This window comes from Nannospalax galili, unplaced genomic scaffold, assembly GCF_000622305.1.
Source record: "Nannospalax galili isolate Female #2095 unplaced genomic scaffold, S.galili_v1.0 scaffold371, whole genome shotgun sequence".
Lineage (NCBI taxonomy): Eukaryota > Metazoa > Chordata > Mammalia > Rodentia > Spalacidae > Nannospalax > Nannospalax galili.
Window position 1 is genome coordinate 1,453,685 of NW_008331606.1, and position 23,854 is coordinate 1,477,538.

A 23,854-nucleotide genomic window follows, 5' to 3' on the forward strand; every position below is an offset into this window, starting at 1 on the left:
ACAATCATGTCAAATATTTCACTTTAAAATTAAAATAGTAAGGACTGGAAAAATGGCTCAGGTGTTAAGAGAATCTTAACATTACTGCTCTTGCAGAGGACCAAGGTTCAGTTCCCAGCACCCCACATCAGGAGGCTAACTACCTGTAACTCCAGACCCAGGTGATCTGATGACCTCTTCTGGCCTTTGTGGGCACCTGCACACATTGCTGCATATTAACTCAGGCGGGCACACATGCATACACAGCAATAAAAAAAATCTTTAAAATTAAAATAATAGAGTAATACTGTACCTAGATTGAGCGACACACTCTTCAGTCCCTTTGAAGATGAGTTGGAGTTACTTCTGTTCAAAATATCTACAAAAATATTTTCAAATTTATTATTTAATTATAGTAAGTTGAGGTAATGAAAAACTTTCTAAAAATACTCATACACAACCAATGCTAGAAATATATTTCTTCTCGTCAAATGGTGACAAGATTTTATGACTCAGATTATTGCTACTCAAAAATAAAGCTCTCCCAATCCTCATGCCACATTTCACACTTTTAAAAATATTTTACTTATTATTTTTATTTTATGTGTATGAGTGTTATGCCTGCATGTAGGTAAGTGCACCCATGTTGTGAAATGCCTGCGAAGGACAGAAGAGACTGTCAGATCCCCTGGAACTGGAGTTATAGACAGTTGTTAGCTGCTATGTGAGAGCTGGGAATTGAACCCAGGTCTTCTGCAAGAACAGTCAGTGTTCTTAACTGCTGAGCCATCTCACCATCCCCTATTTCACACTCCGAAATGTCTCGAAATTTCACTATGAACCAGTTGATTGGAATGCTCAGCTCTTGATTAATCAGTATCATTACTTGACATCTACATGGGAAATTATCAGACTGCAGATAACGTTCAACCTAGATTTCAGTATTTGTTTAGTTTCAAATACACTACTTTAGAAGTCAATTTGAGTCTGACAGGATACTCTAGATCATTTTCACTAACTCTTGAACTCATATGAACATAATTTTAAGATTATTAAGGAATCAAATTTAAATTGGGAAGGTCAAAATTTGCTTAAAATTTCAGGCTGGAGAGATGGCTCAGTGGTTAAGAACATTGGCTGCTCTTGCAGAGGGCCCAGGATCAGTTCCCAGCATCCACATGGTGGCTAACAGTCGTCACTAACTCCAGTTTCAGGGGATCCAATACCTCGTCTGACCTCCATGGGTACTGCAATGCCATGGGTGCACTTCCATACATACAGGTAATACACTTATACACATAAAATAAAAATATTAAAAAAATTTATCAGAAAAAGGCAAAAAAGCATAGAAACATTCCATAAAACTTCAAAAATAAAAAAATCCTTCCCTTTTTCTCTTCATAGAAAGAATCAGATTACATAAAGTATTCTGTGGAGTAAAAGGATACATAAGAATAGAATTACATACGGTCACGGAAATGAATATTCTAGGACTCAGCACTACAGAAATCTAGAGAAAATCCTATTTGCTTAAATAATTTGATACTGTGACTTTTCTGTTACTCTTTTGAGACAGAGTCTCAGTATATACCCCAAGCTAGCCCTGAACTCTCAATATTCCTAGCCTTCATGCTAGTATTACAGATGTGTCCATGCCTGGCTCTGATATTGCTTCCATTTTAAGCATTTATTTAAAAGATCACAAAACTATTCCTACTTTATGATGGCTTTTATATCCCCTTTTCTAAATAAATATTTAGCTCATATATTCTATATGCTGAATATATTTTATGGCATATACCTAAAGTCTCAATAAAATCATGTGAATTCTGAGTTATAAGTTTGGAAAACAAATTCTACTGGTTCTAATTCCCGTTTTGTAGACTCACTTAAACTAATAGATATGATTCTTATTAAATATTGTTAGCAGTTGTCTACAATATATTCAACTTAAAACTGAATTATCTCTTCAATACAATGATCTGAGTTGCACTTTTAAAATAAGGTTGTATTTAATCATAAAAATTTTCAGAATCAATAGAAATAAAAATATAATATTCTACTCCACTAACAATAATAAACTACCTACCATATATACATAATATATATTTAAATTTTTATTTATTTTTGTTTTATGTGTATGAATGTCATGCCTGCATGTATGTATGTGCACCATTTATGTGCAATGCCCATGGAGGTCAGAAGAGGGCATTTAGATTCCCTAGAACTGGAGTTATGGACGGTTGTTAGTTGCTATGTGGGTACTAGGAATTGAACCTGGGTCCTCTGCAAGAGCAGCCAGTACTCTTAACCTGAGTCCCACCTTGTCCATTTTTAATTTAAATGACACTCTACTTGGCACTTCCCAATTTGCCACAGAAAATGATACTAAGAATTCTAGCACCTAAATTTTCCACTCTATAATACTATACAAATGATGAAGCAGTTATGCAGATGTAAGAACACTTATCAGATACTAATGCAAACCTATTTAGTATATTCTGAAATTTCAAGCAAGGCATTCCAAACTCTTTTCTGCACATTTGAACTAAAGGGAGAAAAGACAAAGAATTAACAAACAGGTTACTTGGATCCTTTAAAAACTAGAGGGGCCAGTGAGATAGTTCAATTGGTAAAGGTGCTTGCCACCAAGCTTGACAACCCGACTTTTATCCCTGACATCCTCATGGTGGAAGGAGAGAATCCACTCTTGCAGGTTGTCCTCTGATCTCTGCTCCAATGTCATGGCATGATGATGTGTGCACACAAAATAAATACAGTACAATTACATTTTTTTAATCAATTAATTTTTAAAAATTTTATGTGTATGAGTATTTTGCCTACATGTATGTAGGTATATGCAGTGCCCTCAGAGGCCAGAGGGAGTAGGATCCCCTGGAACAGGAGTTACTGATGGCTATTAGCCACTATGTGGGTCCTGGGAACCAAACCTGGGTCCTTTGCAAGAGCAACAGGTGCTCGTAACCACTGAGCCATCTCTCTAGTCCCCTTAAAAATTTTTTTGAGACAGGGCTTCTTATAGCCCCAGCTGGCCTAGAACTTACTATATCTACTAGGCAACCCTTGATCCTATAGAGATTCTCCTGCCTTTGCCTCTCAAGTGCTGGGATGAAAGGTATGAGCCACCACATCTGGGTTAATCTTTTTTTTTTTTAAAGTAGTATTTCCGATTGCAGAAAGTCTATAATGCTGTCATGTATTTGTTTCTCTTTTGACTTTGTACATATTTACATTTATTCATCATTGCTAAATTATTCTCCAGCACAGGAAAGACAGGGTCTCTCTAGTCACAGCTGGTCTGGAACTCCTGTGTAGACCAGGCTGGCCTTGATTTCACAGAGATCCGCCTGCCTCTGCCTCCCAAATGCTGGGATTAAAAGCATGCGGCATCACACCTGGCTCTCCAGGCACAGGTTTTTTTTTTTTTTTTTAAATAAAATATTTTTATTGATTTGAAAACTTCAAATAGTATATTTTGATTACATTCAGACCCCTTTTCCCCATCCTCCTTTACTACTCAGCCCCCGACTTTATGCTATTATGTATATTTTTATGTGTTTATGTATTTTTTTCCGAGTCTAATCTGTTCCTTAAATGCTCTTAAAATGTTGGTCTGTTTCTTGTAGTCTGGTCAACCAACCAGGAATACACACCAGTAAGGAAAACTGATTCTCCTTTTTCCAGCATCTATCCATTACCAATAAATACTAATGGACCCCTCTGGCTTGAGTTTGCACAGGTCTTGTGCATGCTAATACAAGTGTTGTGGAGTCGTATGTGTCCATACAACATAGTTTCCTTATACTCATTTACCACATCCAGCTCTTACAACCTTTCTGCTCTCTCTTTTACAATGATCTGAGCCTTAAGAGGAGACGATACAATACAGGTGTCCCATTTAGGGTTCAACACTCTGCAGGCTCTTATTCTCTGTGCAGTGACCAGTTGTGGGTCTGTGTTAACTGCCTAGTATCTACTGCAAAAAGAACCTTCTCTTGTGAGAGTTGAAACATGTACCTAATCTATGGGTATAACAGTAAGTCATTAGGACTCAGTTTTTACTTATGGCCTGTGACCTGTCTACCAAAGGTTCTTGGCCCTGATAACCATATCAGATATGGACTCCATCTTGTGAAGTGAACTTTCAATCAAATTAGAAAATGGTTACTCACATAACATTTGTGCCACTATTTCATCAGTGGGCATAGTATTAGAGTCACTGAACCCCTGTTATAGGGTAACTACATTCAATCTTTTTTTTTTTTTTGGCTTTTTGAAGCAGGGTCTCCCTGTAGCTCCAGCTGTCCTGGAACTCACTATGTAGACCAGGCTGGCCTTGAACTCACAGAGATCCGCCTGCCTCTGCCTCCCAAGTGCTGGGACTACAGGCGTGTGCCACCACACCCAGCATTAATCTTTTTATATTACATATGTATATATTGAAAGAAGCTTCTATGGTAGGTTTCCATACGACTCTTTCAAAAAGGTTTTAGTGTTAGTCATCCCTATTATTACTCCTTCTTCTGCCCTAACTTCCCATTTCCCACCCCATTAAATTCATCCTATCTATCAGGGAAATACAAATTAAAATTACTTTGCGGTTTCCTCTTACCCCAGCCAAAATAGCTAAGATCCACAAAACAAACAATGACAATTGCTGGACATGGGGAAAGGCAACCATTTACTTACTGCTGGTGAGAGTACAAATGGTTGTAGCCATTGTTGGAATCAGTGTGAAGGTTCCTCAAAAAGCTAAAAGTAGATATTTCACATGATCCAGCCATACCACTCTTGGGAACATATCCAAAGGACTCTATATCCTACTGAAGAGATACCTGCTTATCCATGTTCACTGCTGCCCTATTCACAATAGCCAGGAAATGGAAACAACCTAGATGTCCATCAACTGATGAATAATGAAAGTATGGTATATTTAAACAACAGAATACTTTTCATCTGTTTAAAAAAAAGGGGGAAATTATGAAATTCGCAGGTAAATGGATGAAGCTGGAAATGATCACCCTAAGGTAACCCAGACTCAGAAAAACAAATGCCACATGTTCTCTTTCATCTGTAGATGCTAGCTTTGAATCTTTAGACAGACGTATTTCAATTGGAAAATCCTTACAAATCTAGAAACTAGTAAGAGACCATGGGGGGGGGGTGATGGGAGTGGAGACAGAATGCTGTCAGGTAATCTTAAATTTTGGTCAATTATTTCCCCCTTTCTTACACATATTTTAACCTCTCACCCTCTTTACTGTGCATGAACCACATCTCTACCATGATCACCTTAAGTCACCTTAAGTTCTTACTAACCTTTACCTTGATTTTTTTTCTTTCATGTATATGTGGTGCATATACATGTCTGTATATGTGTTTGTACCTGTGTGTGTGTGTGCGCACACGTGCGCACGTGTGCATGCACTCACAAGCATAAGGAAGTCCAAGGCTAATGTTGAGAGTTTTCCTCAATCGTGTGTGCATGCATATGGAGGCCCAAGCCTGATGTTGGGAGTCTTCCTCAATCAGTCTTCACTCTATTTATTGAGGGAGGCTCTCTCAATTCAACTCGGAGCTTGCTAATAAGGTTAGTCTAGCTACCAGTTTGCTCCAGGGATCCCTATCTCTGCCTTCCAAGCACTGCAATTATAGGAATGCTGCCATGCCCATTTGGCATTTACATGGGTTCTGGGAATCCGAATTCCACTCCTCATACTTGCTGCTTGCATGGCAAGTGCTTTTACTGCTAGGACATCTCCCCATCTCTACCTTGTTTTATATCTCAGCTCTTACAGAACAAATACAGCAAGTACTTATAAGGCAATCACAGTTTTTTTTCCAATAAAAAACCCCCAACAACCATCATATCAAATTTCATCAAAGTAAATGCTTACTAGAAATGGCTGGTTTGGAACTTGCTATCTCGCCAACAAAGATCAGTTCATCATCATCATCATCTTGATTCTGAGATGCTTCGATTTTCTTCTGCCATGGTTCCAACTCTTCTTCTTCACATTCCATGACGAGTTCTGCCATTTTTGAATGACCTAATTATCAAACAGTGAGAGACAATTCTTATTTTCAAAAAAATTACTTTTCTGTAATATGAAGTACGTTATTTAAGAAAAACTTTAATAATCCTAAAGGGAACTAATGAAGTGATATTCATAGTTGATCCACATAACAAAAATAAACTCAGAACCCAATCTGTAAGATCTAAACTAGTAAGTAGCTGGTGTAGTACTGTAAACCTGTAACCCTACCACTCAGGAGGCTTAGGTAGAATTTTGTGTTTGAAGCTAGCCTGTGCTACACACTGAAACCCTGTATTAGAATGAAACAAAACTAGAAAAAAATTGGACTAGGTAGCTAGAAAATGGAGGGCAGCAGTGAGTTACAATGACCAAAAATTTAAGATTAAATCTAATCAAAGTAAGTTTATATTATATGACTAGGATATGATTATATCTACAGAAGAGTAATACCTAGTTATTACCAGAAAAAAAAAACACCACTTGAATTAACAAAAAGGAGATAAACTAAGAATAAGAGGCAATAGGTTGGAAGGAGGGAGAACTGCAGGCCAGAGTCAGATACTGGGTACAGAGCAAAGTACAGATTACATACTAAAATGAAAATAGGGAAAATTAGTGAAGTTTATTCCAGTCAAGAGCACACTAGACATTTCTCACCTCAAGAAATTAAACAAAGAACATACTGTGAATATTGCTACCAGCCTGTAAGTTCTGAATAGTCACACAGAGCTCATAAAACATTTTAGAGCCTCACTTTTTTTGAAAGAGGGTTTTGTATGTAATTCAGGCTGGCATGTACCTCACTACATAGCCTCAGGCTGGCCCCCCAATTCACAATCCTCCTGTCTCAGCATCCTGAGTGCTAAGGTTACAAGTGTGTGCCATCATGCCAGCTCAGTGACTCACACATAAAATATGGACATGGACAACCAATGAACACAAGAAATTTTAGGAACACCTCTAATGTGAAAGACCAAAGCAGTAAAACAGATCTCAGGACCTTAAGTTAAAGTAATCAGAGATAGACAACAGGAGGAAATAATAAAGACAACATAACTAGCATCTTTAGAGAGATATGACACAGTATTATAAACAATAACATTCTGAATATTATTTAAAATAAGTCAGGTGAAATTCATTCAAAAGTATTCTAATGACCTGGAGAGATGGCTCAGTGGTTAGGAGCATGTACTGCTCATCCAGAGGACCTGAGTTTGGTTCTAGCAGAGGCAGCTCGCAAGACCTGTAACTCCAGTTTCAGGGGGGATCCAATGCCTCTGGTCTCTGTGGGTACTTGCACACACATGCACATACTCACACACAGATACATAATTAGAAAAAAGTATCTTAAATGGGTTGGGTACGGTGGTCCATGCCTTTAATTCCAGCACTTGAGAAGCAGAGGCAGGCAGATCTCTGTGAGTTCAAAACCAGCCTGGTCTACATAGAGTTCCAGACAATCCAGGGCAACAGTGAGAACCTGTCTCAAAAACTAAGTATCCTAAAAGCGAAAATTCAATACAAATGGAACTGAAACACAGACACAGACTCAAAGGAAGCCACAATTGTTAGAAATACCAATTTAAGGCAAGCAAGATGGCTTACTTGATAAAGGTGCTTGCTGTCCGAGTTGGATGACCTAAGTATAATCCCTATAGTCCACAGTGGAAGTAGAGATTTGACTCCTGAAGTTGTCCTCTAACCTTCACCTGCACACCTTGACACCTATGCACCCTCATATGCTCGTGCATGCATGCGCATGCGCGCACACACACACACACACTTTAAAAGAAAAGGAACTATACATTTTTTGAGATAGGGTCTTAATATGTATGTAGTCCTAACTGACCTGGTATTTGCTATGTAGCCCAGGCTGAACTCAAACTTATGACCATTCTCTTGCCTCAACTTCCCAAATACTACAGTTGTCAGCATATGCCCCTATGTGCAGCTAGAAATAAAAATCTTAAATGTTGCTGGGTTTGGTGGTGCACGCCTTAAATCCCAGCACTCTGGAGGCAGAGGCAGGCGGATCTCTGTGAGTTCAAGGTCAGCCTGGTCTACATAGTGAGTTCCAGGACAGCTGGGGCTACAGGGAGACCCTGTCTCAAAGACAAAAAAAAAAAAACCTACATGTTTAACACTCATCTAATCAAAACTAGAAAAAGAATAGAGAAAAGCAGGACTGGGACTATAGCACAGTTGGTAGAGTACTTGTCTAGCATGCACAAAGCCCTGGGTTTAATTCCCAGCACTGCATAAACGAGGCATGGTGGCATGCGCCTATAACAATCTCAATACCCTGGAGGTAAAGGCAGTTTAAGGTCATCCTTGGTGTTATGTGAACATTGTTTCCTAAATAAAAAGTCTACTCACCCCAGAGAGGACATCCGCAAGAGCAACAAATAATTCTGCCCAAGTGTAACTTGGTAAAGCAATGAGATTTTTGTGCATTTTGTTGGTTTTTTTTTGTTTCTTTTTTCTTTATGAGTCAAGAGTGTCACTAAGAAGCCCTCACAGGCCTTGGATTCACCATGTAGGGAACAGCCTGGCCTTGAACTCCCAGAGATTCACCTGCCTCTGCCTCCCTAGTGTTGGGATTAAAGGCATGCCCCACTACTACCTGGCACCAATGAGGTTTTATTAAATTAACATACAATATATTAGTTATCACTATGCATTTTTGAACAAAATTGTACTTTAGTAGATTCTAATCCTGTCATCACTTCCATTTATCTGCTACCTCTGCCTTCCACAGCCAGTGCACCCCCACCCGTACCTCTTTCTTCTTTCATATCCCATATGTCCTCTTGCCCAGTCCCCTCCCCATCACCTATTTTTACTCTTCCAGTCTCCTCTCTACATTTTTAAATTGGGGGTTACTTACAAGAGCAAGAGCAACTTACGGCTGCTCTACTACTGAAGAAAAAAAATATCTCTCTCCCTTAGCAATGATTAACTATCTGTATATCCTTGGGGAGAGGTATGTGGTCTCTCTAGCCCCTCTCCCTAGCAATCGTTTACTATCTATAAATCCTTGGAGAGAGGCATGGCCTCCTGGGTCCTTTCCCCTAGCAACAATGAACTCTAAGTCTTGAGGAAGGGTGGGACCTCTGAAACACGCGCCCCCACACCCCGTGCGCAAAAAAAAATAGAGCAGGTAAGATAGCTCGATAGGTGAGGTCACTTACTACCAAGCTTGATGACCTGAGTTAGATGGCTGGGACCCACATAATAGGAGAGAATTGGCTCTCAAAAGCTGTCTATTCACATATGTGTGCATGGGCACACAAAATAAAATGCAAAAATGAGGAGAGGGATAGAAGGCAATGGAAGGAAAGTATGAGAAAAATTTCCAGTTCTAAGGAACTTTCTCTACAATGAAAAGGTCCCAGCTCCCAGCACAATGATCAAGAAGGTTAAAAAATTAGGCCCATTAGCAACACACTCTGTTCCAAAGGCCAAAAATGTCAAAAGTATTTAGGAGCTCTTATCTAATCCCTAAAAGATTTTAGGGTTACCTCTTCAGAGGGGAGATGTTAGAGTAGCAAAAAGCCCCATTAAAAGAAATGGAGCCGGGTACGGTGGCGCACACTTTTAATCCCAGCACTTGGGAGGCAGAGGCAGGTGGATCTCTGTGAGTTCAAGGCCAGCCTGGTCTACAGAGTGAGTTCCAAGCTACAGGTGGGGCTACTGGGAGACCCTGTCTCAAAAAAGACCAAAAAAAAAAAGAAACAAGGAAGGAAGGAAGGAAGGAAGGAAGGAAGGTAGGTGTCAGAAAAAAAGTGATGGGGAGATATGGGAGATGTTGGAGGGGAGTAAGTGTGGATTTGATCAAAACACCTTATATGCACATATGAAATTCTCAATAAAGTTTTTTTAAGTTAAAAAACAAGAAGGATGGGGCTGGAGAGATGGTTCAGCAGTCAAGAGCACTGACAGCTCTTGCAGAGAACCAAGGTTTGATTCCTAGCACCCACATGGTGGCTACAAACCATCCTTAACTCCAGTTCTAGGGGAATCCAAAGCCCTCTTCTGACCTCCACAGCATTGCACGACACGGGTGCACTCACACACATGCAGACAATACACTCATACACATAAAATAAAAATAATAAAATATTTTTTTTTAAAGTTAAAAAAAAACCCACTGAGGGACATACAAAAAATTCAGAGTGCTAGAAATAAAGAACAGAACTAAAAATTGGGGCAGATGGAGGGGAGAGTTAAAATAATGCTTACAAAAATCTTAGTGAAATGATTTTTCTAGGGGCTGGGGAAATGGCTCAGTGGACATGGCACTTGCTGTGCAAGCATGAGGACCAGCTGTGCAAGCATGAGGACCAGAGTTTGGATCCCAGAACTCTGAAAGTAAAAACACGGAATCAATGGGACAAGATGGCTAGACTAGCCAGAAATGGCAAGTTCTAGGTTCAGCCAAAGACTCTGACTCAGTAAATAAAATGGACAGCAATCATGGAAGACAACCAATGTCCATTTCAGGCCTCCACATGCATACCTACATGCATGTACGTGCACACATGTGCACCTAGACATGCACTCACACATATTTGTACATTTGAACATGCATGCATATCACACATACATACACACATTCAAAACTGTCTTTCTATACTCAATCTTTTCTTCAAGTATGAAGTACACAGTCTTTGATCAAAATTAAACATGAGGGCCCATGAGATTGCTCAGAAGGTAGAGGCACTGGTCCGATGATCCAAGTTTGGTCCCCAGGTTCCATAAAGCGACAGGAGAGCATCAACTCCCAAGACTGTCCTCTGACTTCTACATATAGCTGTGACATGCTGACTGTGGCATGTGCCTGGGCACAAGCACACGAGGGATAGATATGGAAGCTCACACGTTTACTCCTAGCATTCAGAAGGCCGAGACAGGAGTTTGAGGCCAATCTGGGCTATATAGTGAGTTTCAGGACAGCCCAGCTGTGGTGGTTTGATGAGAATGTCCCTGATAGGCTCCAAGTATTTGGACATTTTATCCCTAGCTGGTGATGCTGTTGTGGGAGGTCTTAGAAGGTGTGGCCATGCTGGAGGAAGCACATCACTGGAGGCAGACTTACAGAGTTCTTAAGCCTTGCCTGATCTCCAGCACAACTATTGTTTCCTGTGCCTGCTTCTGTTCCTACTCCAGCCACCTCTGCCACCATGCCTCCCCACCATGATGGACTCTTACCCCTTGGGAACCCTAAGCTAAATAAATGCTTCCTTTTATAGGTTCCCTTAGTCATGGTGTTTCTATCACAGCAACGGAAAAGTAACTAATACAGTAATTGATACCAGAGACTGGACTGTGACAGGCTGTGAAGAACCTAATCATGTGGAGTTTTATAAAAATGTGGAAGACTTTGGAAGTTTGGCTAGAAAAGTGGTTGACTGCTGTAAGCAGAGCTTAACAGGCCATTCTCATAGGAGCCTGGAAAAAGAAGTGCTGAGAACAATGTAGTTCAGAGGGATGTAAGGACTTAAGCAATAATTGCGATATTTTGGCAAAGAGTCTGGCTGGAGTCTGCCCAGAGTCAAAAAGCTTGCCGAAGGCTATGTTGAAAAGCAATGGACTAATTTTTCTGGCAGAAGAAATTTCAAGACAGCCTAACTTAGAAATGATGGCATGGCTATTAATGGTGAATATTATGCAGATCTACAGTGAAAAAGAGCAAATGGGCAGCAAGAAATACAGAATGTACAGTTGGAATTGAAAAAGAACACTAGGAAGATCAATGTTGGAGCCAAGGCATGTGGTAAAGGAGAGGATCCCTTTGATAAGGAGATTAAAGTGATTAAGGAGAGGCCTAGAGATTTCCACTTAAACAATGGAAAGAGTGCCTCCAGGGCAAGACCACACCCAGCTAAGCCTCCAACTTGAGACAGGAAAATACTGCAGAGGTTTTCTACTGAAGAGAAAAGCTTCAAAAGTGGATAAAGCAGGTTGGGGTCCATCCCAAACTTGCAGCGAAACTTGGCAGTATCTTTCACCTGTGTTGGCTAATTTAGAGGCATAAAGATGCAAGAGTGAAGAGGTCTTTGGTTCTTCCTTGGTGGTTTCAGAGAGCTGCTAAGGCCAGGCAGCATGCAGCAGGGGTTCTCCTGCATAAAGATGGCCCTGAAAGGCCACTGCGTGAAGCTGTGACAATGATGCCTGCTTGACAGTGGAGACTCCAAGAAGACATTCATGATGCCAGAGCTGTGAGACATATGTCAAGGAGAGCTGCATAAAGGGAGTGGTATCAGCCTAAGAGAGAAATGTATGTTTCACACAGCAAAGTTGAAGAGGCTGAGCCATCTAAGTCCTTTGGAAGTCCCAGAAGTTGTACATGGTGTTACTGGATTTGGTGTTTGCCCTGATGGTTTTAGGTCTTGTTTCGGTCCAGTATTTCCTCACTATGCCTCTATTCTTCCCTTTTGGAAGGGGAATGTATTCAGTTCCACTGTATGTTGGGAGTATGTAATTTGTCTTTTGATTTTACAGGGGCTTACAATTAAGAGACCGCCCTGATAAGAGGCTTTGGACTGTGGACTATGGAATAGTACTGAGACTGGCAAAGACTATGGGGACTTTTAAGGTTGAACTAAATACATTTTGAATTTTATATGGTTATGAGCTTATGGGACCAGGGAGTGGAATGTGGTAGTTTGAATGAGCATGTCCCCCACAGGCTCAAAAAGAAAAAAAAAAGGAAGAGCAAATTTAAACAAACAAAAAATTTACTTACAGGATATATAAAAAAATGATAAAAAGGGAAATGTGTTCCTAATAGATTAATAATATACTACTAGGATCATTAGTGAACAATATTAATTATGGTCATCATAACAACACCAAGTATGGCTAAACCAAAAATCAAAGGTATAACTATATTGGGAGATGCTTGCAGAGAGTGTAAAGTGTTAGAAATTTGAAATTCTCACCTTCTGTGAGAAGAAATCATTAGATAATGGCAAAAATTGAAGATTCAAGAGAAAGTTATAATTATATGCATGTTTAAAAGCAGAAATATGGAGGGCTGGAGAGATGGCTCAGCAGTTAAGAGCACTGGCTGGCTGCTCTTGCAGATGACTTGGGTTTTGTTCCCAGCACCCACATGGTGGCAACAGCCTCTTCTGACCTCTGTGGGCATTGCACAATACAGGTGCACTTACATACATGCAGGCAATACACTTATACACATAAAATAATAAAAAAACAGAAATATGGAAATAATTATTAGAAAACCAGCCAAACAGTTTGAAGTGGATGCCTTCAGTGAAAGAGAATACAGAAGTTCACATGTCCATGCACACATCTGTTAGTGTCCCTCCTCTCCAAGAAATCATGGCTATAAAAGCCTTTTTGGATTGTTTGACTTTAACTATCTGTATTATTTGGGTTAAGAAGGAGTATTGGAGACCCAAATTGGAAAAAAAAAAAAAAACGAGGATATGTATGTCATGTAGTAAGATGTGAATGATGGATAACTATTAAAATAAAATTACTTCAGATTTTTCACTTAGACAATGGTATCTTTAATTTTAAAAGGCAGTTGTGCAAGGTGAGATGGTGTACACCTTTAATCCCAGCACTTGGGAGGCAGAGGCAGGTGGATCTCTGTGTGTTCCAAGGCCAGCCTGTTATACACAGTGATTTCCAGGTCAGCCAGAGCTACACAGCCTCAAATCAAACAAAACAAAACAAAAATGAAGTTGTGAACCATCAAGATGGCTCATGGTTTAGCAAGTAACGCATTTGTGCAAGCCTGATGACCTGGGTTCAGTCCCCAGAACCCACATAAAGGTAGAAGAAAACCAACTCTTCTGATCTCCACATGTGCACCATGGCACACATACTCTCTTGCCATCATACCCATACATACACACATGCACATGCACACAAATAAAATGTTATTTCTAAAGGTAATTATATTAAATATCACCATTTCTTCCTTCAACCCCAAAATAACACCATACTTTAGAATTCTTAAATGGCAGTACATAAAAAGAGAAACTTGGAGGCAGCATGCAATAGAAATACCCTAACAAACTGATGTCATTTTTCAAAATTTTAAAATTTCTCCTCCTATGGCACAATTTTTTTTTTCAGTGTTAGGGATTGAGCGTCGAACCTCATTCACACTAAGATAGTGCTCTGCTACTAAGCCACTCTCTGAATACACAATTCATTTCTTAATATAATGGTTTTTAAATGTTTGATAGGTTCTCTTATGCCCCCAAAACATAAAAACTTCCCATCCTCCCAAATTTAACTAATAATATGAACTGACTCCCTTCATTTTTAATTGATGCCCCAAAACATTTATGCAGAAATCAGCCAGGCGTGATGACACATACCTTTAATCCCAGTACTTGGGAGGCAGAGGCAGGTGATTGTTGTGAATTTGAGCCCAGCCTGGTCTACATAGCAAGCTCTAGGGCAATCAGGGCTAGAAAGTGAGGCCCTGTTTCAAAACAACAGCAATAAAACATTATGTAGAATCTTCTAAGTTAAATAATTAAAAGCATACATCATAGTTTAACATTTTTATGTTTAACCTGTTTTTCTTCTACGTCTTATCACATTCAGTCTATTACCAGGAAATTCAAGGTTTAATATAATATACATTAAACATCACTATTTTTAAATATTTTAATCTTATGTTTATGTGTGTATTGTCTGCATGTAGGTAAGTGCACCCATGCTGTGCAATGCCCGCAGAGGACAGAAGAAGCTGTTGGATCCCCTGGAAATGGAGTTGCAGATAGTTGTTAGCTGCCATATGGGTCCTGGGATTTGAACCTGGGTCTTCTGCAAGAACAGCCAGTGTTCTTAACAAGTGAGCCACCTCTCCAGCCCCACCACTATTTTTAATGTATCTTAATTATACATGCTCAACATCAAAGTAAGCTCTTCCAGAGAAAGGAACACATTATAATCACATATATCCTTTGATACCATGGTTGTACGTACCTGTGGACAAGCTTTCCTCACTTATCTTTTCTGTATGTGTTTGTTTGGGGAGGAGGGTCTTTTTGAAACAGGGTTTCCCTATAGCCCCGGCTGGCCTGGAGCTTACTATGTAGACCAGGCTGGCCTTGAACTCAGAGATCCACCTGCCTCTGCCTCCCAAATGCTGGGACTACAGGCGTGTGCCAGCACACCCAGCTGTGTTTGTGTTTTATATATGTGTTTATGGGTGTGTGCATATATGAGTTTAGAGCCCAGAGGTCCATGTCAGGTGTCTTCCTCAATTGTTTTCTACCACATTTGTTCTACTTTGTTTCTTCATTGCTGTGACAAAACACTCTGACCACTACCAACTTGGGGAGGAAAGGGTTTATTTATCTTACATCTCCCGGGTCACAGTTCATCAGGCAGCCCAAGGTAGGAACTCAAGACAGGAACCTGGAGGCAGGAGCTGGAGCACAGGCCATGGAGGAACATTGTTTACTGGCTTGCTCCTCAGGCCCCTGCTCAGCCTGCTTTCTTATGCAACACAGGCCCAAGTGCCCAGGGGTGGCATCACCTACAGTGGCTTGGCCTTCCCACATCATACAACAATCAAGAAGATGCCCCACAGACATGGCCACAGGCCAGTTCAATGGAGGCAATTCCCCAACTGAGGGTCCATCAACCCAGGTGTGTCAATTTGACACTAAAGCTATCCAGCACAACATTGTATGAGAAAGGGTCTCTCACTGAACCTGGAGCTGAGCTGTCTGACCGATGAACTGCAGGGATATACCTGTCTCTACTTCTTCAGTACTGGGATTACACACACATACCACCACATCGGGACTTTAAGTGGTGCTGAAGATCCAAACTCAGGTCCTCTTGCTTGCCTGGAAAACACTTCTGACTGAGCCATCTTCCTAGCACCTTCTCTCTTTTTTTCAAAGATTTATTTTTTGTTTTTATGAAACAGGGTCACACTATGTATTCCTGGCTGGTCTGGAATCACTATGTGGACCAGGCTAGCCTCAAACTAACAGAGATCTGCCTGCCTCTGCTTCTTGAGTGCTGGAATTAAAAGCATAAATCACCACGACCAGCTTTATTTTTATTTTTACTTATGTTTGTATATCTGTGTGGAGGCATGTAAGTACCTACAGAAGGCAGAACAGTAGGAGTCCCTGGAGCTGGAGTTACAGGTAGCTGTGTGCCACCTGATACAGGTGCTGGGAACCAAACTCGGGTCCTCTACAAGAGCAGCCAGTACTCTTAATTGCTGAGCCATCTCTCTCACTTATTTTATGTATTACTTTAATAAATCTAAGCATCTTTATTTTAAGAATGTGTGCTCACTTGTCTCACTGATCCTCTTGTAAAAAGGTTATCAGTTTCTTTTAAAAAGCCATGCATGGGTTGGTGAGATAGCTCAGCCAGTAAAAGGCACTTGCCACCAAGCCTGATGTCCTGAGTTTGGTCCCTAGGACCCATGTGTTAGAAGTAGCAAATCTCCCACAAGTTATCCTTATCTCCACAGGTGTGCTGTGTCACATGTATGAGTGCATGCATACACATATAAACACACACACACACACACACACACACACACACACAAATAACTGAATGTAATAAAAGGTCATATATGCCAGTATCAATTGCAGCAGCAGTACTTACTTTGTTGACGATTACTGTCTTTATCCATCAAGTTGAATCAACTAAGAATAAACACATGACATCAATCAATTTTATGAGCTCCAAATAATATTAAATACTAAAACATGAAACTTCATTCAGAAATCTTTGGGTTTAATTTCAATGCTGAACAAACATCATAAGAATCCCAACAAGGTAACAACTTAGGACATAATTTTGTATCCTATCAAATAAACTCATGAGGAGCTACTGAGATAGATGGCTTAGCAGGTCAAGGTGCTTGCTGCCAAGTCTGACAACCTCAGTTTGATCTTGGGGACCCACAGTGGTAGAAGGAAACAATCAAATCCTGCAAGCTGTCCTCTGATCTTTGCCTGCTGTGGCATGTGCATGCACACACACACACAAAATAAAGATAGCAGGGCAGGAGTGACAGCTCAGTAAATAAAGTTCTTGCCCTGCAAACATGAGGACCTGGGTCTGATACTTAGAACCTGTATAAAAAGGCCAAGTGTAGAGGCATGCACTTGTAATCCCAGAGCTGGGGAGACAGAGATAACAGGACTCTTGGAGCACACTGGCCAGTCTTCCCTACTTGGTGAGCTCCAGGGTAGTGAAGAAACCCAGTCTCAAAGGAGATGGATGGCATTCCTAGGGGTGGCACCTAAAATTGACCTCTGGTCTACACCTGCATACACATTTATGTACCTGCACACATATATACAGAACACACACTAAAAAAATTTAAATAAACGTATGTAATACTAGGAGCTGAGGAGACGGCTCTGTGGCTAACAGTTCTTGCTACACAAACATGAAGACCTAAGCCTCAAGCCCTAGTACTCATGTAAAAAGCTAGGCATGGTTCACTATACCTATAACCCACCATAGGGGGTTTGTGCTGGATAGCTTTAGTGTCAACTTCACCCACCTGGGTTGAGGGAGCCTCAATTGGGGAATTGCCTCTATTGGACTGGTCTGTGGCCATGTCTGAGGACATGTTCTTGATGAGTGATGTAGGAGGGCCCAGCCCACTGTGGGTGGTGCCACCCCTGGGCAGGTGGGCCTGTGTTGTATAAGAAAGCAGGCTGAGCAGGGGCCAAGGGAGCAAGCCAGTAAGCAGCGTTCCTCCATGGCCTGTGCTCCAGCTCCTGCTTCCAGGTTCCTGTCTTGAGTTCCTACCTTGGGCTCCCTGATGAACTGTGACCTGGGAGATGTAAGCTGAATAAACCCTTTCCTCCCCAAGTTGGTATTGGTCAGAGTATTTTGTCACAGCAATGAAGAAACAAACTAGGACAGGGTTGAAGACAGGAAAATTCTGAGAGCTCACTGGCCAGCCAACCTAGCCTACATAGTGAGCTTCTGGTTCAGTGGAGAGCAACATAGTAAGACATCTATTTACGCCTACATGCATGCAAAGGGGCATGGTGCACTCACACAGTCCTATACACCCACCACACACACCACACAAATAACAAAGGGCAAAGACTACTAGAATGGAATGCCAAATTAAATGTACACACCATCTTATCTGTTTCCTGTTTGAAAAGTTTACCTTTTCAGTTTAGTATGTGTGCTATATAGCTAGAATTCACTTTCCATGACTGGTTCATTCCTGAATGAATATAAATTTAGTAAATAAAATGATGGCTGTTTTAAGCATTTACTACTTTAAGAAATTATAAGATCAGCCAGTGCTCTTAATTGCTGAGCCATCTCGAGTCCTTTTGTGCTGTTACTTTTTTTTGTCAATTTTAACTGGAAAGTAAGAGAAAATTACCTGGATAAAGTTTTTCATAGATTCACTACCAAATATACATTACCCACTATATTCAAAGCAATAATATAGCTCTAGGGAAAAAAATGAAGAACAAATCAGTCTTTTCCTTCAGAAGTTTACGCCCTAATCTGTTTATTTCAGCTTTTATGTTTGTGGTGTCTGAGAACAAATTTAGGGCTTTACATGTGCTAAGCTAGTACTCTTCCACTAAGCAACATCCCCAGCACTATTGGGGCTTTTTAAAACAGCTGTTACAATAAAGATTATTTTAAAAAACCTGCATTGCTTCATTCAAAAGTATTTTAGTGCAATTTATATTCTGAATTTTCTACATAAAAATATCTCATAAAAAAAAAAAACTAGATATAGCTAGGCGTGGTGGCATTTACCTGTAATTCAGAACTTGGGAGGTTGAGGAAGGCCTCACAACCTGAGTTCAATTCCTGGAACACACATGAAAGGGGAGAATCAATTACTCAAATTGTCCTGACTCCCTCACAGGAATGCTGTGGCATCAACACATGTGCCCAAACACACATTTTCATAAGCACAAATAAATGTAAGCAAAAGTAAAATGCACTTTTTATTTATTTTTCTTTTACTTTTTGAGACAGTCTCCCTGTAGTCCCAGCTAGCCTGAACTTGCTATGCAGTAGACCAGGTTAGCCTTGAACTCACAGAGATTTACCTGCCTCCGCCTCCCAAGTGCTAGGATAAGGCATGTGCCACCATGCCCAGCTTTAAAATGTACTTGTTTCATTCCTTCTTCATTATTCCTCTTCCCATCTTTCCCTGCCACCACCTCTTTCTAGACAAGGTCTTGGTAGATAGCCCTGGTTGGCCTGGAAGTCATAATGTACACCAGACTGTCCTCAAAGTTGCATCCCTCCTCCTGATTCTGCGTCCAAAGTGCAGGTGATTACAGGTATCCACTACCATGCCAGGATGGTTTTCATTTTTCTAAGTACAAAGACATATACCACATGCAATTTCTTATTAAATATCTTTCTATAACTCTTTTATTCCTAATTATCTATAAGCTAGCTTTAAAAAATACAATAAAATTAAAATGGTCCATTGGACCCTGATGGTACAGAGTGATGACGAACTTTCCAGATATATGTAAAGATAGTAGAAATAGTCTTTTATATGAAACCATTTTGTTGAGAATGAATTTTAAGACTAGATATAGGGGCTGGAGAGATGGCTCAGTGGTTTTGGGTATTCTTATCAAAGATCCAGGTTCGGATCCCAGCACCCACATGGCAGCTAACAGCTGTCCATAACTCCAGTTCTAGGGGATCCAATGCCCTCTTCTGTCCTCTGCAGGTACTGCACAACACCGGTGCACTTACACACATGCAAGTGTAACACTCATACACATAAAAGTAATAAAAATAATTCTTTAAAAAGTCTAGATGTACTTTTAAAAAATATATATTTTGTTATTTTTATGTGTATGAGTGTATTGCCTGCATGTATGCGAGTGTACCTGTGCCGTGCAATGCCGCGGAGGTCAGAAGAGAGCTTCGGATTCCCCTGAAACTGGAGTTAAGGACGGGTTTTAGCCACCATGTGGGTGCTAGGAATCAAACACAGGTCCTCTGCAAGAGCAGTCAGTGCTCTGAACCCCTGAGCAATCTCTCCAGCCCCGATGTACTCTTTTATTTGAGTTACTCTATCAAGTCTTTCCAAATAATTACTGAAAAGTATTGGACTAAAAGTAAATTCTTTTTTAATTTTTATTTTATGTGTATGAGTGTTTGCTTGCCATGTATGTAGGTGTAAACCATGCCATGCAATGCCCATGGACATCAGAGGAGCACACTGGACCCCCTGGAATTGGAGTTACAGATGACTGTGACACACTATGGGGGTGCTGGGAACTGAACCTGGGTCCATTGCAAGAGCAGCCAGCGCTCTTAATTACTAAGCCATCTGTCCACCCCTTTTAAAATTCTAAGTGTACGACTGTGTATCCATGGGCCACAGAACAAGTGTAGAGATCAGAAGACAACTAGGTAGCAGTTGGTTCTCACCTTCCACCATGTGGGTGGGGCCTAGGGAGTGAACTCAGGTTTTCAGGCTTAGTGGCAGGTATGTTTATTACCTGCTGAGCCATCTTGCTGGCCCCAAAAGACCAGTTATTTTAAAGTCCCTCTATGAAGCAGAAACAGAAAAAAAATTCAGCTACATGTATAATTAGTAAATACAGGGGCTGGAGAGATGGCTCAGCAGTAAAGAGCACTGACTGTTCTTGCAGACGACCTGGGTTTGATTCCCAGCACACACATGGCAGGTGACAACTGTCTGGAACTCCAGCTCCAGAGGATCTGATGCCCTTTTCTGACCTCCGTGGGCACTGTATGACATGGGTGCACTTACAGACATGCAGACAATACAGTCATACACACACACACACAAAAAGAATGACTCATTATTTGGTGAACTGAACCTTGAATGAGGATCAGAAGATCTTGGTTCAAGAACTGGTTTTAAGGGGCCAGGGATGATAGCTCTCACCTGAAATCCCAACATTTAAGAGGCTAAGCCAAGAGGTTGGGAGTACACGGAGAGCATCAGATACATAGCCAAATTCAAGGCTAGCCTGGGCAACATGAGACCATCTCTTTAAAAACTGAAAAAAAAGGGGAGCTGGATAGATGGCTCATGGGTTAAGACTGCTCTTGCATAGGACCCGGGTTCGATTCCCAGCACCCACACAGTGGCTAACAACCATCTGTAACTCCAGTTCTAGGGGATCCAATGCCCTCTTCTGACCTCCATGGGCATTCCAGACACAGGCACACTAATATACAAAAAGGTAAGACACTCATAAAATATTTTTTGAAAAAAAGACCAGCAAGATGGCTCAGCAGGTAAGGGAGTTTGCTGCTAAGATATGAGTTGCATTCCCAGGACCCACATGGTAGCAGTAAAGAGCTGATTGCTTCCAAGTTGTCCTCTGACCTCCACACTGTGGTACAAGCCTGCATAGGAGAGCACACACACACATAATTAAATGTAAGAAAATAACTGAGAAAAAGAAAAACCAGAACTGGCTCTATTTACTAACCATATAACCACTTGATGTTATTTCTTCACCTTAAGAACAGATTAACACCTCACAGTTCGAGGTGGAGTGGTATCAATAAAACATACAGATGTTATCATTGAGTTGTACTGATATTAAAGCAAAGGTATGCAGGTCTAACTTAATTTTATAAGCAAACTAGTACCTTCACAGATTCAGTGAAATTTAAAGATTCAGTTTTGCTTAAATTGGTTTTAAAGATTCACAGATTCAGTTTTACTTAAAATGGTCTGAATTTGCACAGCTCCCAAAGCAAGACATCTCACAAATGCCTAGGAGAATTTTGTAGTTTAAAACAATTTCTAGGTTTTGGGTATAGACATTAAAACTACTAATTCAAATCCAAAAACAAAACAAGAAATGCAAACTCACAGATTTAAAAACAAAAGAAAAAAGCAAATCTTTCCAAACAAAGAGAATCCCTTGAATTTGGAAGAAACTGATTCACTTGACGCAGTCCTTGGGAGTTTCCAAACATTCAAACTTGAGGTAAGTTGAAGGGAACTCCCTCCCGATCTAGAGCAGGTTTTCCAAGGAAAACCTCCAAAGGAGATGTTTTTCTCATCACTAAGAAAAGCGGGTAAAGCTCACGAAGGGAAAACCGTGCATCTAAGCCCAAGTCTCTCCTTAGGGCTTTTATCCTCTAGACAATAACGGAACAGAGAACGATTTTTATGACAGAGGAGGGCAGGCTCCAAGGCAAGAACCAGTGTTAAGCACAGAAATCCTAGGCAGCCAGGGGAAGGGGGTTGGGCAGAGCCCGAGAACCGTCGGAGCCCCGAGACGCGAAAGTTCGGTCCCCCCCACCCCGCACGCCCCCAGCAGCCTTTCCCCCGACTGAAAAATCAGGCCAAAGGGAGTTGTCTCCTGAAGGAAAAGCCAAAAGCGGGCCGGGTGAAGAAAGCATCGCTGGCCTCCCGACCTCAGGCGGCGGCTCACGCGGCTCAACCAGCGAGGCTACTGCCTCCGCGAGCACCCCAGGCGCCAGGCGGCCCCCCGCCCCCCACCTCCCGCCGAAGTGGCCACCCGCCTTCACCACAGCCCCCACAGCCAGGCGACATTTCCGAAATTCCTCCTCTTCCCAAGCCACGCAAAATGGTGACCCAACCGCCACCTGGCCACCCCGTCCCTACTCTTCCCACCGCCCTCCGACCCCCGCCCCTCGGCGCGCCGAGGCCTCTCCCCTCGCTGCGTAGCCCCGGGAAAGCGAAGGCAGCTTACAGAGAGCGCGGCCGCTCGTCAGGACTGGAGTGCAGAAGCGGAGGAGGAGGAGGAGGAGGAGGAGGAGAAGACAAAGAGGAGAAAGAGGAAGAGGAGGAGGGGAAAGAGGAGGAAGAGGAAGAGGAGGAGGAAGAGGAAGAAGGTGCAGAGGAGGAGGAAAAGAGCAGGAGGAGGAGGAGGGGAGGAGGAGGAGGAGGAGGAGGAGGAGGAGACAGGGGAGGAGAAACGGGAGGAGCTCGAAACCCCCAAGTGACCAAAACTGCCTAGACCGACCAGCCACGAAGACTTCCAGCGCCAAAGTAGCGCCTCAGCTGATGCGGCGGAGCATATAACAATGCGCATTGCATGATGGGTAGAGCGAGGCTCCGCCCCTCCACATCCGGCCTTCTTTCAGCCGACCGTTGGTGCTGGGCACGAACATGTGTACTGCCTCGAAGGCAGCAGCACTGTGGGTAACGTGCCTGGGAAAAGTTACGGAGAGTCTAGAAGGCCAATCTTCAGAGGGAATTTGCTAGTCAATACCTCGGAAGTCCTAAATTGAAGCTCTGTGTTGTCTGAGCACATGGAAATGGGACTTTTGAGATCTCCCTGTGAATAAAGATTGAAGGCATCGGTTTGAAAAACTATGTGTGACACTAACCTTTTAACAGAAAAGCAACAAAGGGCTACAGAGATGGCTCAGCTGTTAAGACCACTGGTTGCTCCTGCAGAGGATGGGGGCTCATTTCCCAGCACCCACATGGTGGGGAGAACCTAGCTCTCTCCTGGCCTCTGTGGGCATTGCAATTTTGTTTACCTTTATTACTCCTAATTTTGTCATAGGCGGTACTATACTTACAAAATTCTAAATAAAAACAAAAATTACAAGGTAAACACTTGCCCCAGCCCTACCTGAGGATCTATTGGCAATTGATAGAGACTGGGAGAGGGAGAGTCAGTTTTCCTTACTGGTGTGGTGCCTTAGGTAGTTTGACCAGACTCTAAGAGTTGGGCCCACCCCCAAGAGCATTTGGGAAACCAAATTAGACTCGATAGGTCTTGGAAAAAGAAAAATAATAATAGAGGCAATGAAATGGGGGGGGGGTGTTAGATTTTTGATAAAAAGGAAAGACA

The 23,854-nt window shown here is 41.6% G+C and overlaps 1 protein-coding gene across 3 annotated transcripts in view; it reads right to left on the bottom strand.

Annotated features, from left to right (window-relative positions):
* Positions 1-22,809, bottom strand: part of Znf280c (zinc finger protein 280C) — an 84,303-nt gene extending 61,494 nt beyond the window's left edge. For 2 of the 3 annotated variants that reach the window (XM_029560425.1, XM_029560423.1), the window contains exons 1-5: positions 22,742-22,809; positions 18,816-18,869; positions 16,668-16,708; positions 5,898-6,050; positions 293-358 (exon numbers count right to left, since the gene is read on the bottom strand). In XM_029560425.1, coding sequence (XP_029416285.1) covers positions 293-358; positions 5,898-6,050; positions 16,668-16,695 — 247 coding nt within the window. In that variant the 5' untranslated portion in view covers positions 16,696-16,708; positions 18,816-18,869; positions 22,742-22,809. The remainder of the gene's footprint in view (positions 1-292; positions 359-5,897; positions 6,051-16,667; positions 16,709-18,815; positions 18,870-22,741) is intronic. The other variant, XM_029560424.1, reaches the window with a different exon arrangement.
* Between the last annotated feature and the right edge of the window lie 1,045 nt (positions 22,810-23,854).